Consider the following 16,181-nt stretch of genomic DNA (forward strand, 5'->3'; position numbering starts at 1 on the left):
AACCAAATTTCCTAAATATTAACAACAATATTATTAACACAAGAAATAATAGTGAGCAACAAGTATATCTGCACAACTCCATTACAAAAAACTAAATGGCACCCTGAGTGACTGATAAGAATTCAATCTGTGATAGCTACTTATTAAACATTGAGCTTGAAAAGTTTTCACCGGTTTAGTTGAGATGCGACAATCATGATATTGTGTTTCATTAATTACATACTACTAAAACTTCACTACGCTGCTTTCTTGCATTTTTTAAAGTAGAGCTGACATAATACCAATTTAAAACATTATTATATTCTTTCATATATATATATATGAAAGATAAATATATATATATATATATATAATATATATATATATATATATATATATATATATATATCAACAGCGCTACATAAATGAATAAAAACGATTACTCTGTCAATATTACCAAGCAATAAATGTTTTAGGAAATGTAATGGGTCTAAAATTAGATAAAACTAACAAATAATAAGGAATTGGCACTTATTATATTCAACAAAGTATGAAGTAAAAAACTCGTGTGAGTTTGTTTAAATAATTAAAAACGGCACAATATAAACTTTAGACAAATGATAAATATTTGAGTGCAAATAACATAGACATCGCTATAACACATATCAGCAATAACATACCTTAGAAACAAAATGTTAAGTGCTACTTAATTTATTTTTATTTACTATACGCTTAATGTTGATCCAAAATCTATAAACATGAAATATTCTGAACACAAAAACACTATTTCTAAATGTTACTTATAGATTATTTATAAATATCACTTAGAATTGTAAACAGAATGTCAGAATTAGAATTCAGAGTGAATTAGGAAGCAATAAAATATTAATGACCTCACTGAAGTTAAATCTACGTTTAATTCAACTGTTGGAAATTTTGTCCGTTGATTGTATATCATATAAACAAGCTTAAGGCATTGTGTGATTTCTAAGATTTAATTATTTAAAGTAAATATTTCTTATAGTGGCTAATGGAACTCTTAATATAAACACTAACACGTGTAAGTGGTAGAATAATCTTCCCATGCTCACATATACACAAGCCTTTTGAATAATATCACAGTAGATTGTTTGGAAGATACAGCAGTGATTTCATTTTTCCTGCTTGTGTTGCATCAGTGAGTGTATTGGTTTCTGTGAGGGGTGTCAGCTGACACAATAACTATTCTCTATTTTGCTCAATTCTTGTAGTTTTTATATGTAAACAAAGCGAAATAGTTTCTCAGTAATTTTTTAATGATGATATCAATTAATTTAATTCATTTGACATTACTGATCAAACTGTTGGAAAACAATATGAGTGGCAGTGGTGAATGATGTTTGATTAAACACTAATAAAAAAAAATTATTGTTGTATAATAAAAATGTCCTGATTGTTATGTTTATTATTGAACTATATATACAAATCTCAAACAATAGCTGTTGGTCAAAGTAAGTTTCATGTAGTTTTTAAATCTTGACATTCATTTGTCAAAAGTGTCAATTTGGTGGATTTTATTCGGCCTGGGGAGATTCACAATAAAATACAATTTTATTTGATAATGATAATTATAAGAATACAGTTTATAGAATGAGGAGAATTGTTAAAATGTTACAAACATTTGATTTGGGTAAAACTTAATATGTATGATTTAATTATGACATTATTGACATGTAGAAATAATATGTAAGGAAGGCTTGCTTACACATGTTAGGTAATGCATTTCATTCTCAGTCGTTGTAAAATAATACAATTTGTTTATATATTATACATGTCTACCATCTACTGAACAGCTCATTTTTCATAACACTACACTTACTGTACTTTAATTTGGAAATGTACTGTACTTAAAAAACATGATTCAACTTCACCGGTGAAAAATAATCAAGTATTTAAGTTTCTCTATAAAGAAAGTTAAAGAATAGCACCAAAAATGATAACCCAATATTAACTTTATTGGGCAATACTTAAACTAATACTTATTTTGTGGAATCTTCACTTCCCTTTACATAAAATAATGTGTGGCTATACATTAAGGCACTCCATCTGACTGGCACTAGGCTTGCTAACCTAATCTATGTACTGCCGGACAATATGAAATACTGTATTCTTAGCACATGCTATAAACACACTTCTTCATTATCTCTTTACACTAAAAATATAATAAAATGCAGTTTTAAAACAAAAATAAAACATAAGTGAAATTTTTAGTTTACTATAACAGTACACTACCGTTAACAGTACAGAAAATTACAATACTTCCCTTACAAAGAACAACAAATAAACAAGATAATCAATACAGTTCCAAAAACAATAAAACATTATTTTTATGTCATAGTGGTAGTGGTGTGATAGAAATATCTAAAAATATAACATTATCACCCAGTTATGTTGTTTAGTTATTTAAGTTATTTTTAAATTCAGTGATAAAACACATACACAGTTATAAACCACTTATAAACATTTCATTTTCAAACTTTTAAAGATTTTTCCTAATATGCAATAAAAAAACTTGATTACACATATTTCAAACTACACGTGTTAAATAAAAAGCTTTGTAATGTAAAATCTTTTGGCTACCAAATCACTCTGCAATTTTACAGTTAATAATTAAAATAATATTGCAATACAATAATAATAAAGATTATACAATAATTAATTGAATTTATCTATACTATAACAGCTTTACAGCAACCATAGAGATAGAATGATAATCAATTTTAATGTAAGGGAAGTGTGCAAAGTAAAGTTTAATTTAAAATATATTTGGAATCCAAATTAACACACTTATTAGAATTTTAAATAATCTAAGTAGTTTAATTTTCAATAACTGTTCTCACTAAAAGAATACACTTGTTTATAGATTTAAAATATAGCACTTATAAAAAATGAAAATTGATGTTTCATATAAAAAAATAACCAACCTATAATGAATTTTCTACTCTACATCATCTAAAACAAATGTCGAATAAAAAAACAAAACGTATAAAAAATAAAAATAAAAAATCTTAAAATAATACCATTTCTGAGATTCATTGATGGTATTTAACATAAATAAATAAATCAAATTTAAATTGAGCAATTGTTACTGTGCTTAAAATTAAAATTCGAGATATTTAAATCTCAGTTATGTCGTAAGGAAGACTTTTAGCCGCTACAAACTATGTCTTTTATACAGAAAAACTATATTTTTGTAAACAACCATTAAAACAAAGAGTTTAAAACGAATCAACAAATAATCACAGATCAGAGCTTAAATTATTGCATTTCCCTTACTTAGTTTTAAAATTGAGTATCATGTCATGGTTTGAATCTCTATGGGTACTTGTGAAGCTTGTGTTTTCTACCTAATTCTACATCTATACACAGATATCTTTTCATTGAGGTAAAATCGTATCTGTAACATTGGCACTACTGGTGGTCGCACTGCTTGTACTCTTGCTCCGACCCACTTTTGTGGCCTTGGTTTCTTGAGGGTGCGTGTGGCGGCTCATGGCCTTACGCCCGGGCTTGACAATCTGTGTCGTGGACAGTCCCGAGACCGGATACTTGACCTTAGAGGCCGTACTGTACGAGTGCTTCACAGGTGAACTGGGATCACTCACAGACTTGGACGATAATAATGAGGACAGGAAGGACTTCTTGGGTGTTCCTTCAGTTACCGGGTCAGTGGGTGAAAGCTTGGTGTCCGGCGACTTCTTTGGAGAGGACTCCACGTGCCAGCTTATCGGTCTTCCCTCACACTTCTTCTCACCGGGGTGTCTTGGCATGACAAATGCATTGGTCTGCTTCAGCAGCGACCGGTCGTTACACAGCGCAGATATCAGGGGCAGGTCCATATTCCGGCTCTTCTCTCGAAGTGTACGGATGTCTAGCAGTCCGTCTGCCGCTGCCTTGTCTCCCAAAGACTTGTCTTCTCCAGTTGCCTTTGTTGCCAAAGGCAGAGGAGCTGGGCGGGGAGCGTGTGTCACAGTCGGAAGCTGCTTCTTGTGGACATCTACTTCTCTCTGCAAACATATTGAATATGCTATTTATTTATGTATATTATAAGTATCCAAATTTCAAAACTTATTTTGCTATAAAAAATTGTTGCAGCACTATCTGAATCCAATTCTTTCCCCTTTTTTTGCTGTATACGTATTTTTGGAGCTACTGGTTACATGCTGATTAATTTATAACAACTATCTTGTATTCAAAATAAGTTGAGGCCAATTTCAAAATAGACTAATATACAAATAGATCATTTCTTCGACAAGTTCTCATTGGTGGGTTGTATATGTTTTTGAAGGCACGATTAACATATGTGAAAATGACCACCTGACAAATGGTCAGTCGATAAATTGCAACTCTTCAAAATTCACACAACTCTAAAATGGGAATCAGTGGTACATTAGTGATAAATAAACTTTGTTCCTAAATAGAGTTATGGTCTATTCGATAATATTTGTCACCGTTTTTATTAGTAGTTAGTTAAATTCTCAATCAGAATTGAATATTGGAGGCAAAATTAATAAAGAATTCTTTCACATTAAAAGATACTTTTATTATTAGATACTTTTGCCTAATGGGCCAGTGGCGCTTCATCACATCCTAACATAAGAGATTGATAAAATCAGCTTACATTTAATAATCTAAGAGTCAAATTTGGAATTATCCTTGAAGAGTCCAGAGACATTTTCATAGTGTATTTTTTCTGTCTTAATGGTAAATATGTAATGGTATGATACTTTGTAATTTTTACCAGCTGTTAACTGTTGGTAAACAAATGTTTTTTATCTTCATGTTGGATACAATGTTTCGATTATGATACTTAGTTCAATGTATTTTTTATGATAAACATTTGAATTATCAGTCTTTTGTGAAAGTGACTAAAAACCAATGTTATTTCACTGTAATATGTTATTTAATTATAATGCTATTATTATTATAAAATACCAATAATCTAACAATCTATAACAAAAATTTTATAAAAAAGAAGTACAATTATGCGTTTTTCCACTCAATTTCCCACTTATTATTTACTCTTTTACCACCAATCATGAAACATGGTTAAAAACTATTTGGAAAGAAATGTATCTAGAGCTTCTTAATATTTTGTTATGTGTTGCTATAATTAATGTAGAATTATTTTAATAAAAATGTATATAAAAACACTGGAAAAAACATGCTTGAAAATTACTTATGGTAAATGGTATCACTTTTAGAATAAAATATATAAGTGGAAAAGATTAACCTTTTGTACTAAGCTATTCATTTATTTCTTCAAACAATCAAAACTGTTCAATCAAGATGTGGTTACTTTTTGGTGTAAATCTAAGTAATGAAACTGAACATGCTTGTAGAAGAGTGTCCCATGAAAAATTACACATCTTTACAGAGTTAAAAACTGTATAACAATCTCTAATCAATATCAGAATTGAATGAAGTATGAAATCTGATAGTTGATGAATGAAGTAATAAGTAATCTATCTCTAGTTATAGAGATGAGAAAATATTTTGGAATTATTCATTATAACTAACCATCAATATTTTTATTATAAATTAGTATGTATTAAAAATAATAAGGAAGAAAACAAACCTGCATATCATAAGGAGGTGGCAGGGGAGGAGGAGGTCTGCGTATTCTTCTTTCCAGAGGAGGTTTTTCATAAGCCGAATTCAGTATGTTATCGTCAGATTGTGTCCTAGTAAAACTTCCTCCACTAAGAATTGGTGAAATCAACTTTGGCATTCCCATCTGAAGTGAGAATGGATCGTAGCGCAAACTCTGTGTTGAGGAAGATGAATAAGAAGCAGCTGCTGAATACAAGGGAGATGTTGAAGAAGGGTAGTGGTTCAAAAATGAAAATGAAGACCCAGGATAAGCAGTATAGTCCGAAGAAAGATTCTGATTAGAAGCATATTTCACTTGAGATGGAATCGATGGGTTTTTGAACGATACAGGAATGTAGCCACTGGCCACAGCAACATTCGGAGTACTCCTGTAAACCATGTGAGACTTGCCGGAATAAGATGGGTAAGGAGGTGGTGGGTAGACCTGATTGTAGTGGCCCAAAGCAATCTTGGAATCCATATATTCCTGCTTACTTATAGCTGGATCTTGCATGGGATAGATGACGTAATCAACATCTGAATACAATTGTTGTTTGAACTGTTCTATCTGACTCCGTGTAACCTGGCTGGTGTAGACAGTCTGCAGAGCAGTTCTCGGTGGAGGTGGGGGTGGAGGAGGTGGGGGTTGACGGGGATGTAATACAGGTGGTGGTGGAGGGAACTTTTGATGAAAATGTTGAAGGAAGGCAGCTCCACTTCCTCGCACATCCAAGTAATTGTTGCTGCCGACAATGGGAATCAAATTCTGCGTATTCTGTGGGTGCTTGATCTTCATTCTGGAAGCAGGGTCTATGGGGTAACTGCGGGTCTCTGGGAGGTAGGTACTCTGAGAGGTGCGGTAGGCCAGGGTGGGTGCAGCAAAACTGGGGGCTGCTGTCGATGCAACCATACTCGTATGAGCAGTCAGGATGTTGATGTGCGGCTTAGTCGTGATGAATCGGGCACTTGCCTCTTCCGTTGGAGATGGGAGGTTGGGTAAAGGTGTATATACAGTAGAAGACTTGGGAGAACTCTGGCTTTGTAAAACATAGGATGGTTGAAACTGACTAGCTGCTGAAGACTGGACAGTCAGAGGCTGAGACAGGTATTGGTGCAGGTCCGAAGTCTGCACAGCAGTGCTGGATGTCGAAACTGCAGTCTTTGAAACAGTATGATTTAACTGCACTTGTGCTGGTGGGAAATGTTGTGAACACTGTTTTTGTGGAGAAAAACTTGAAGCTAGATGTTGAAACTGGATTTGCTGTTGTAATATGGATTCTTCCATTGATTTTCTTGAAGAAAGACTCAGGTTAGATAGAGAATCGTCCAGTCTAAGGGGTGAGGCGAGTGTTTCTTCTGGTGAAGACAGTGCTGATGCTAGATCAAGAATAGCGTAGCTAGATGATGGCCTCTCAGAATCTGATCGAGGAGGTGGGAGGGGTGGTGGAGGTAGAGTTACGTAGTCAGAGTCCGAGTCAAGAGTAGAGCTCACGGTGGCGCGTGAAGGGTATATTCCCCTGCGAGGCTTAGGACTCCTTCCAACAATTAGATCAGACAATTCTTCAGCCGTTAGGAGAGCACCACGTCCTGCATCTGAGGGATCACTGCCATCACCGTGAAAGCTACCTGAGGCACTTACTAGAGAGCCACTGCGTGTTCTCTGACCTACAAAAAGGGAATAAGTAATAAATAGAATTGTTATCATGATAAGTCATACCAACATAAGAAAATTAATACTAAATAAAAAAGTGATTAATTTGTACTAAATATAACAAAATGTATACTTAAAGAGGTTACATTGGTGGTAATATCTACTTTTATTATGTAGGAACACAATAAAAAATACACAATACACCATTTTACTTCCTCATTGTTAAGGACACAACAGGGGTTTATTAAAATAATGTCTTTGTCCACCTATCTGTCTATCCATCTGTACTTATAGAAAGGTTGTAGAAACATCAAAGTTGGTACATATATTCCTATTTATACAAAATAGAATATATGTATTGATTTCGGGGTTAAAAAATCCAAAATAATGTAACAATAAAATAAATTCTTCTTACATTGGTCTTATGGGTAACCATGATCGCCGAGAAAATCACAGAATAACAACATTTGTAAGCAAACTTTGTATGGTAATATGACATTTTATACTGTGATATCAGTAAACACGTGAAGTTACTTCATTGCATTGGTTGGTACGATTCTCTTTATGGCCTGTCAGGTCCTTCATTAGTCCATTCTATTGGTTTATTGGTTCTTGTGAGTTCATTCATTTCAAAGGCACGGCTTATAAACATGCCTTTTAATTTTTTAATTGTATTATCAGTCATTCCAGTACAAAAATTTCAAATTTTAAAAATGGAAATACTCAGTTATGAAAAATCTTAAAAAGACAATTAAAGCATCTTTTTGATTATATTAAAAACTTAATATCTGAAATATAAGTATGTTAATATGTACCATCTGACTGGTCCAGGACGATCCCAGAGGTCTGACTGGAGCACGCTAGAGTATGTGCAGCTGTGCTACTGCGCAATGTGTACACGCCACTGCTGGTGTGCGCAGACTGAACGCTGTAGTCGAGTTCGAGGCTAGCACTGGTGTCACTTAGTGCAGAATTCTGAGCTGTGTGTGAGTAACCTAGTTCAAGACTTGAGCTTGTACTTGCTCTGCGTCTAGATGTTACAAGCTGCTTACTCTCCCTCTGAAAATACAGACAAATTACTAGTGACCACGCACTGAGATGAAACATTAGTTATGGAAAATGCTAAGTAATGAAGGTCTTGTAAATTGTTTCCAGTAATTACAAAACTAAAAAATGGTAATGTAAGACACCCACCCTAATCCCTTCAGGAGAGAGTCACTTCGGTCTGAAACTCCTGAGGTAACAGACACATAGAGCTCTGCCCTTGGTCACATTATTTTTATTGTAAATTTAGTGTACACTTATACTCTTAGATTCTGGTAACTTGGTTTATTTCATTAACATTACAAATATAGTAACTTTTGATGTGATAAAGCTATTAACCCTTTTAACCCCGGCCATTAAATCAAGTGATGTGCCAGAAATCCCAAGCCATTTTCAGACAAAATGTAAGGGTTTTGTAAAAAATTCATAACTCAGTTATTTTTAAGATATTTAGGTAATTCTTTTTTTGTTTTACTTCTTTATACATGTAGCTTACAGAAATATACAAATTATTATTTTGAAAGTAATTTTTTTACATACATATACATATATAAAAATAAATATAAAAGAAAAAATTTCAAGTTTGATCATGGAAACCATATAGATAAAAAAAATATTTGACACAAAAATACACATTTACTTTATGATATATTTAATCCTTAATAAAAGGAAACAAAAATTATAGGCCTACCTTATTTACAAGTGGAGTAACATCAATTTTTGTAAAGCTGTGTAAATTTTTCTTTTTGCCATTTCTGGGCAAGGCAATGTAACAAGACCTTTGAAATTCACAGTACTTAAAATAAACATAAAACCAAAGTTATTTCTGACAAAATAACTAAAACTGTTCATAAACTAAATTTTAAAAAAGTTTTAAAACAATATTTACATCACTACAAAATGTTTTAGCACTTGTGGTCACCAAAACAATTGGGGTGAATTCCAATCACATCCACACCATTTGCAACTAGGTTACTAATTAGTGTATTTTCACTTACGGGAGACTTTGAACGATGTCTTTTACTCATTTTGAAATCAAACAAATAATAAACTAAACTTTAACTGCCGTACTTTACACTGCTTTAACCTAAAACTGTGAAGAAAACGGAATATTCACAACCACGTGATATACAGCTGTCTGCAACAAGCGTGAGCAGTCAGTCGAGACGAACTGCAATTGCTCAGTCACAGACTGACAAAATACGAAGTCAAACCATTACAAACTAATATATTTCGATGCAAAATATCTTTGTGCACAAGTCTGTGAAATTTCAAAGCATTTGGTGAAATAGGTGGCCAGTAAAGTAATAAAAAGTGCACGTCCGCACTATACGGATGTTGGGAGTTGACGCCATTTTTACGACGTCCGTATAGTACGGATGTCGGGGTTAAAAGGGCTATCTAAAAATATATTTGCTTTCATTTTTCATTCAATTAACCAGCAAACATGTAAACAGATGATGCTAATTCTAAATTATAAGCTAGTCATTTTAATAAAATTTAGTTAATTGTGTGAAGGTTGTTTCATTTAATGAGATTTACAAAAAAAAACCATAAACATTTTAATTAAATATAATATTTAACTATTACAAGAACTGTTTCCATAATATAACATAATGTCATGGAGAGCCTCATAGTTTTAAAAGTCCTTTCTTGTAAAACTCATTCATTACTTGACTACATTGGCACACATGAGATGTTAAGTAAGACTGCAACTGCTGACTCACCGTAATGGTTTCGGATGTGGTTCCTGCCACAACCACAGTAGAACAAGAAGAGGAGCACTGACTGCCATCTGTAGTGGCAGGAGTAGCTGCTCCACCTGCCTTGGCCCCAACACCTCCACTCACACTGTCCACGCAGTCACCCCCTGTTTACAAACTTACAGTCATCTACTATTTCTTGGAGTTTTCAAAGAGTAATACTGTGAAACATGAACTGGTGAATCTAAATGTGTTGTGTATTCTACTGGAAAGAAAGATTTGTAGTAAACAGACAGTATTGTATATTGCATGTACATTTCTACAGAAGTTTTTTATTGTTCTATGTGCGAAGCAAAGCTGAGTAATGAAAGAAAGCAAACAGGAAAAGAAGTAATAAATTGACATATGAAAAATATCTATTTATCCTGATATGTTGTGACGTTGAAAAATAAATATAATATTATTCTTTCTTTCCTTTAGAGACCACATTCAACAATATACTGTATTGCTAATGTTCAAGATGATAAACTTTTGGAGATTTTGTTACATAATGAGTATAGTGCACTTCTGGTGTGTCAGGTCATTGTATTAGTCTGTGAACAGTCAATACCATAATTTTAAAATTTAAATGAATTGGAGAGAAAAATGACCATACAGAAAGTAAAAGTTTCTCCACAATCTTGCCAACAACTTGGAATAGTGATCTGCAACACAGTAAGAATGTGGCTAAAGCTGATTTTTTTTCTAAATGTGTGTGAAATTTGTTATACATGCACAAAATCATGTACAAAATTGAAACAAAGAATGTCCAACAAGAAATACATTTCAAGCTTTTAATAAAAAGAATAAAAATAGAAATATATCTATTATAAACAATTTTATTAAAGTATACAGATTTTTAATGTATAGAATCTATCATGAGGACGTTAATTCTCCAGTAATCAATGATTCTGTCTATAAATTTTAAGCATATTTTAGAATAAATACTTTTGCATAAATTTCTTGTAGGAATAGTATTATGAATATTACAAAGTTAGAAGTTTACTATTTTTGAACAAAAACAACAATACAAACCTTAGTAATAAGGGTACCCTATTCTTTCTTTTTTTTATACTGATATATACAATAGAATACAATACACCCATATATCATAAACAACCATTATTTTAGCCAAAGGATTTTTATCAATCATATAATTATGTATTAAGTTTTTGAACGTAAAACTTTTTTACGTATATTTCTATAAAAATTTAATTATATTTGTCAGCAAACAAGTCTTTTTCTGAAAAATCCGTTTATTTCCAAAGAAAATAAAAGTTAACTTAAACATTTTTTTAAATTAGAGAATGGCAAATTTTTTAAAAGCTTATGGTTTTTTTATTAAATACCTTGAAATGTTTAGCAAACCACAGTAATAAGTAGCTGGCGGTAAAACATCTAACACAATAAATATTCTTTGTTTGAAGGTTATTTTTGACGATGAAAGGATTGTGAAGGAAACAGGATTTTTCCAGACAATTGCCATCGTTCAGTGAAACAATAAATCAGTAACACTAAATGTCCAGAAAAATCCTGTTTCCTTCAGAATAGAATAATTTGCAAAATATGCTTGCAGTCAATCTTTTTGAAGTGATTCATATACAATAGTCAGGGCTGTATTGAGCTTTGCCGGGCTCTGGAAAATATATTCAGCTGGGCCCCGTCATGTCCTACCAAGGTCTCTTAAAATAGGCGTGTGGCGAGACCCATTCCGGACTCTCTAAGGGCCTGGGCCCCGGTACAACTGTCCAAAAAAACTGGTCTGAGTACAGGCCTGACTATAGTGTAGTTACCCAGGGTGTCGAAGGATTGACAAGGCTACTGACACACTGTCTTGAAGGTGAGCAAGGGTAAGTGATTCATTTATAGTGAAGTTCATAGCTGTTCAATAATTACCCTAGGTGTCGAAGCAGGGCCGAAAAGAAGAGGCTTTGGCAACTGTCACATTGGCTTCAAGGTGAACGAGGGTAAGTTATTCATATATAGTGTAGTTCAAGGCTGTTAAATAGTTACCCTGGGTATCGAAGCATGGTCGAGGAGAGGAGGGAGTGACTACTGTCACACTGTCTTGAAGGTGAGCAAGGGCAAGTGACTCCACAGAGGGTGCAGGGGGAGTGTTGATCATTATCTCCAGCTCAAGGTCGTCTGTGGGCATTAAGATGAAAATGTAATTATTGTTTATCAGTGCGTAACAATTTAATAATACAGCTTGGTCCCATTTCCTATTTTTTTGTGATTTTCAAAACTACATTTTAAGATTTGAAAAGGAAAGTTAAAATGACAAAAATGGAATTTTACTAGCTTAAGCTTTTGCATGTTATACGAGGTGTGGCTAGATAATAACTGGATTAGTATTGTTCGAGCTATAGAACAAACAGTACGGCTGAATACCGCATGGCCAGTCACGTGATTCCCTTTCCCACTCCTCTTCAAGTTTCGTCTCGCTCCCATACTTATTCTGCCAGTTGCACCAGTTAGAAGCAGTTAACCTTTTGTCTCTGTGTCAGGAAAATGTTGAATATCCAGAAAGAACAGCATGAGAACAAATTTCTTCTCAAACTTTGCAAGTGAAACATTTGTAATGTTACAAGTTACAGTGACGACTGACAATCAATGCATCAGAAATCCCCCTGTTTCTCCATGGAAAAAAGAATGAATGTCAAAATCCAAATTTAATGCCATGATGATTGTTTTTTTTTATATCAAAGGGATTGGGCACATTGACTGGGTACTGGAATGGCAGACAGTGAATCAGAATTACTGCATTAAATGTCCTGATGTCCTACATGAGCGTGTGCGGAGAAAACGGAACAAGTTGTGGAAAAACAATTCATGGATCCTCCACCAGAACAACGCTCCATGTCACAAAAGCTTTGTCAGTGAAGACCATTTTGGCAAAACACGACATCCTTATCCACCCTACTCACCTGACCTGGCCCCCAGTGGCTTTTTTTGTTCTCTAAAATCCCTAAAAAAAGTCAGCTTTGAAGGGAACAAGATTTGAGACTGCTGAAGCAGTAAAAGAAAAGCAATGTAAGTCATGAACAAAGTTACAGAAAATAATCTGCTTCATTGTTGCACACAAAGGAAAATTTGCATGAAGCAGTGTATAGATTGAGGAAGAGGAGTACAATGAATAGGATTACATCAAATTGCAAATATCTGTAAATTAAATTTGTTTTCAACCTCAGTATTGCTTATTATCTAGCTACACCTTGGGCATACTAAAATTGTATAAACTATTAGGAAGATTCAGTGGCCAATCAATTATTTATTTATTAAAGTTTTACATGATAGCTAAAGAATAAACATATGCCATTAAAGCCATTTTAACAATATATATTATATCACTAAATTATGACAGTAAAAACAAGAAATTTAACATAAGCAAAAACAGGCTGGCAGATTGCTATGCAATTTTAATCAATAATTGTAAGTAAACTTTAACTCTTTATGACCAAACAAATATTGAACTGTATGAACGGTAGACTTAAAGGCACAGATATCATGGGTTCAAAACTTATCCTCATGACGTGAAGTTTTATCACTATTGCTCATCTTTATTGTACTGTCACCCTGTCTCATACTCTGCTTGTTGATTTCTCCAGTCAGATTAATACTGTATAGAGAATTGGTATAATAAGCACAAAAAATACATAGAACAATATTTTCTCAAAAAAGATTAAATTGTTCATTCTTATCATAAATTACTTGGCATTTAATGTTACTATAATAGAAAATGTTATTAAAACAATACTTTTCCAATATAGTTTATTTTTCGTCCTAAAAAATTAACTATATTGGAAAAGTATTGTTTTACTAACATTTACTACTATTTTAAAATGTTTTTTTCCAATTGCTCTGAGTCTTCAATTTAATGTTACTACTTTAACATCTCCCTGAAAACAATATAGCATAACCTAACATGAACAATCTTGTTACCAGTCAAGTCAAAGTCAAAGCAAACTTTATTCGTGAACGTAGAGTACAGAATATGTGTCAATACATAAAAGTAATTATAAATTAGGTTGACAAATCTCTCCAGTTTGAAAATTCTTCAATGGAGTAGAATGTCTTGTCGGCCAGCCAGGTTGTGAGACGTGTCCTGAATGGCAATAGTCTCTTCTCTTCTTTGAGATGTCTTGGCAGTAGATTGAAAAATTTTGCTCCTGCATAGGAAGGTTTTTTGGCAAACATTGCAAGTCTGTGAGATTGAAGGTTGAAATTTACTGCGTTTCTGGTGTTGTGGGTATGGATGTCGATGAATCGTTCAGCATTGCTTGTGAGAATGTGAATGATGGACTGAAAGATAAACAAGGCAGTAACAGTTTGGATACCAAGGTCTTTAAAGGCACTTCTACAAGTGTCTCTTGGTCCCAAGCTTGCTAGCACTCTCACAGCCTTTTTCTGCATTATTAGGACTCTATTCAGATTTCCTGCAGTTGATCCACCCCAAACAAGCAGTCCATATCTTATGTGGGATTCAAATATTGAGAAATAAGCAACTTTAGCTGTTGCGAGGCCTGTGACAGCTCTAACTCTTTTGAGCACATACAGGGCAGTACTCAATTTGCTGCAGACCAAATCAACATGAGGTGTCCAAGATAGAGCACTGTCTACAATAATTCCCTAGTACTTAGTTTCATCCTCCACCTCTAACATCGGGAGTCCAACATTTTCATTTTGTGCTCTACTAAACAGTACTTGCTTTGTTTTTTCTTCGTTTAGTGCCAAGTTGTTAACATGACAGTATTGTTTGGCTACATTTAAAGCAATGAAGGCCTTACAGTTTAAATTATGAGGTTGCTTTTCTGCCAAAATCAAAGCAGTATCGTCTGCATACATTGTAGAAGAGGCATACTCACTGAGGTGATTGGGTAAGTCATTAGTAAACAGTATATAGAGTACTGGTCCAAGGACGGATCCTTGAGGAACCCCTCTACTGATAGGAAGTTGATCAGATCTTGCATGGTAAGTTGTGTTGTTCACTGTATATTTGATCTCAACCAATTGAGTTCTATTTTTCAAGTAGCTTGAAAACCAGCTTTCTTCTGTATTGTGAATTCCCAATGTTTTAAGCTTTTTAATAAGTAAGTTATGTCCCAGACTGTCAAATGCTTTAGAAAAATCTAAGAACAAAGCTGTGGTCAAGTTTCCTTCTTCCAACTGGTCTATTACACCTTCAACAAAACTTATGATGGCTGTAGTGGTGGATCTTCCAGGTAGGAAGCCGTGTTGGTGTTCAGATAAGAGATTGTTAGCAGAGAGGTGTCTCATCAATCTTGTTAAAACAATTTTTTCAATTATTTTAGAAATCGTAGGAATAAGAGATATAGGTCTATAATCACTTGCAACTTTGCATGTCTTTTGTTTATTTATCGGGATAACCTTAGCTACTTTAAGATCGTCTGGAAAAATGCCTTGTAAGAGAGACTTGTTAATTATGTTTGTCAATGGAAGCCTGATTTCTTCGACTATATATTTCAATACAGTGGATGATATATCGTCAATTCCAGCTGAGGGTTTTGATTTCAGTGAAAGAATAGTTTTTTCAACCTCGGTTAGATTTGTCATTTCGAACTTAAAATCAGAAATATTGTTGATTATGTCCATTTGGTTGTCAGTGAGGTCAAGATTTTGACCGGCTTCTTTCAGTGTTTTCTCCGCTACAGTTGTGAAATAAGTATTTAGGTGTTCTGCTATTTGGAGTGGATTCTGAGTTTTCTTTCCGTCAACTTCCAGTTCAATTGCTGATTCCGTGCATTTTTTTGTCGTTCACTGTTTATGGTGTCCCAGATCGCTTTAGGCTTGTTATCAGCATTGTTAATAAAGTCGGCAGTTGCTTGTCTTCTACAAAATTTCAATCTCAAATCGTATGCTTTTTTCCTTTCTGCTGTTAATCTTTTTGCCTCAACCCCAGGTCTTAATTTTTCTTGCTCAAGAGCCTCAAGAAAGTCTTTTTGAAGTCTGCTAGCAACAGGGTCTGACATGCTTCTAAATTTATGCCTCTGTTTGGATAAGAAAGACCATTGTGAAGGAAATAAATTAGTGGAAACATAAAGGTGAAAAAATTAGTGGAAACATAAAGGTAGCAAAGTGGCAGAAGGAAAGTTAAAATGAATAAATTAAAACCC

At 33.7% G+C, this 16,181-nt stretch overlaps 1 protein-coding gene across 2 annotated transcripts in view; it reads right to left on the reverse strand.

Annotated features, from left to right (window-relative positions):
* Positions 1-496: 496 nt before the first annotated feature.
* Positions 497-16,181, reverse strand: part of LOC124357255 (protein expanded) — a 91,691-nt gene continuing 76,006 nt past the window's right edge. Inside the window, exons 11-15 of one of the 2 annotated variants that reach the window (XM_046808824.1) lie at positions 12,061-12,192; positions 10,033-10,175; positions 8,077-8,320; positions 5,597-7,275; positions 497-4,025 (exon numbers count right to left, since the gene is read on the reverse strand). In XM_046808824.1, coding sequence (XP_046664780.1) covers positions 3,396-4,025; positions 5,597-7,275; positions 8,077-8,320; positions 10,033-10,175; positions 12,061-12,192 — 2,828 coding nt within the window. In that variant the 3' untranslated portion in view covers positions 497-3,395. The remainder of the gene's footprint in view (positions 4,026-5,596; positions 7,276-8,076; positions 8,321-10,032; positions 10,176-12,060; positions 12,193-16,181) is intronic. The other variant, XM_046808825.1, reaches the window with a different exon arrangement.

Source organism: Homalodisca vitripennis, chromosome 3, assembly GCF_021130785.1.
Source record: "Homalodisca vitripennis isolate AUS2020 chromosome 3, UT_GWSS_2.1, whole genome shotgun sequence".
NCBI classification, from domain to species: Eukaryota; Metazoa; Arthropoda; class Insecta; order Hemiptera; family Cicadellidae; genus Homalodisca; species Homalodisca vitripennis.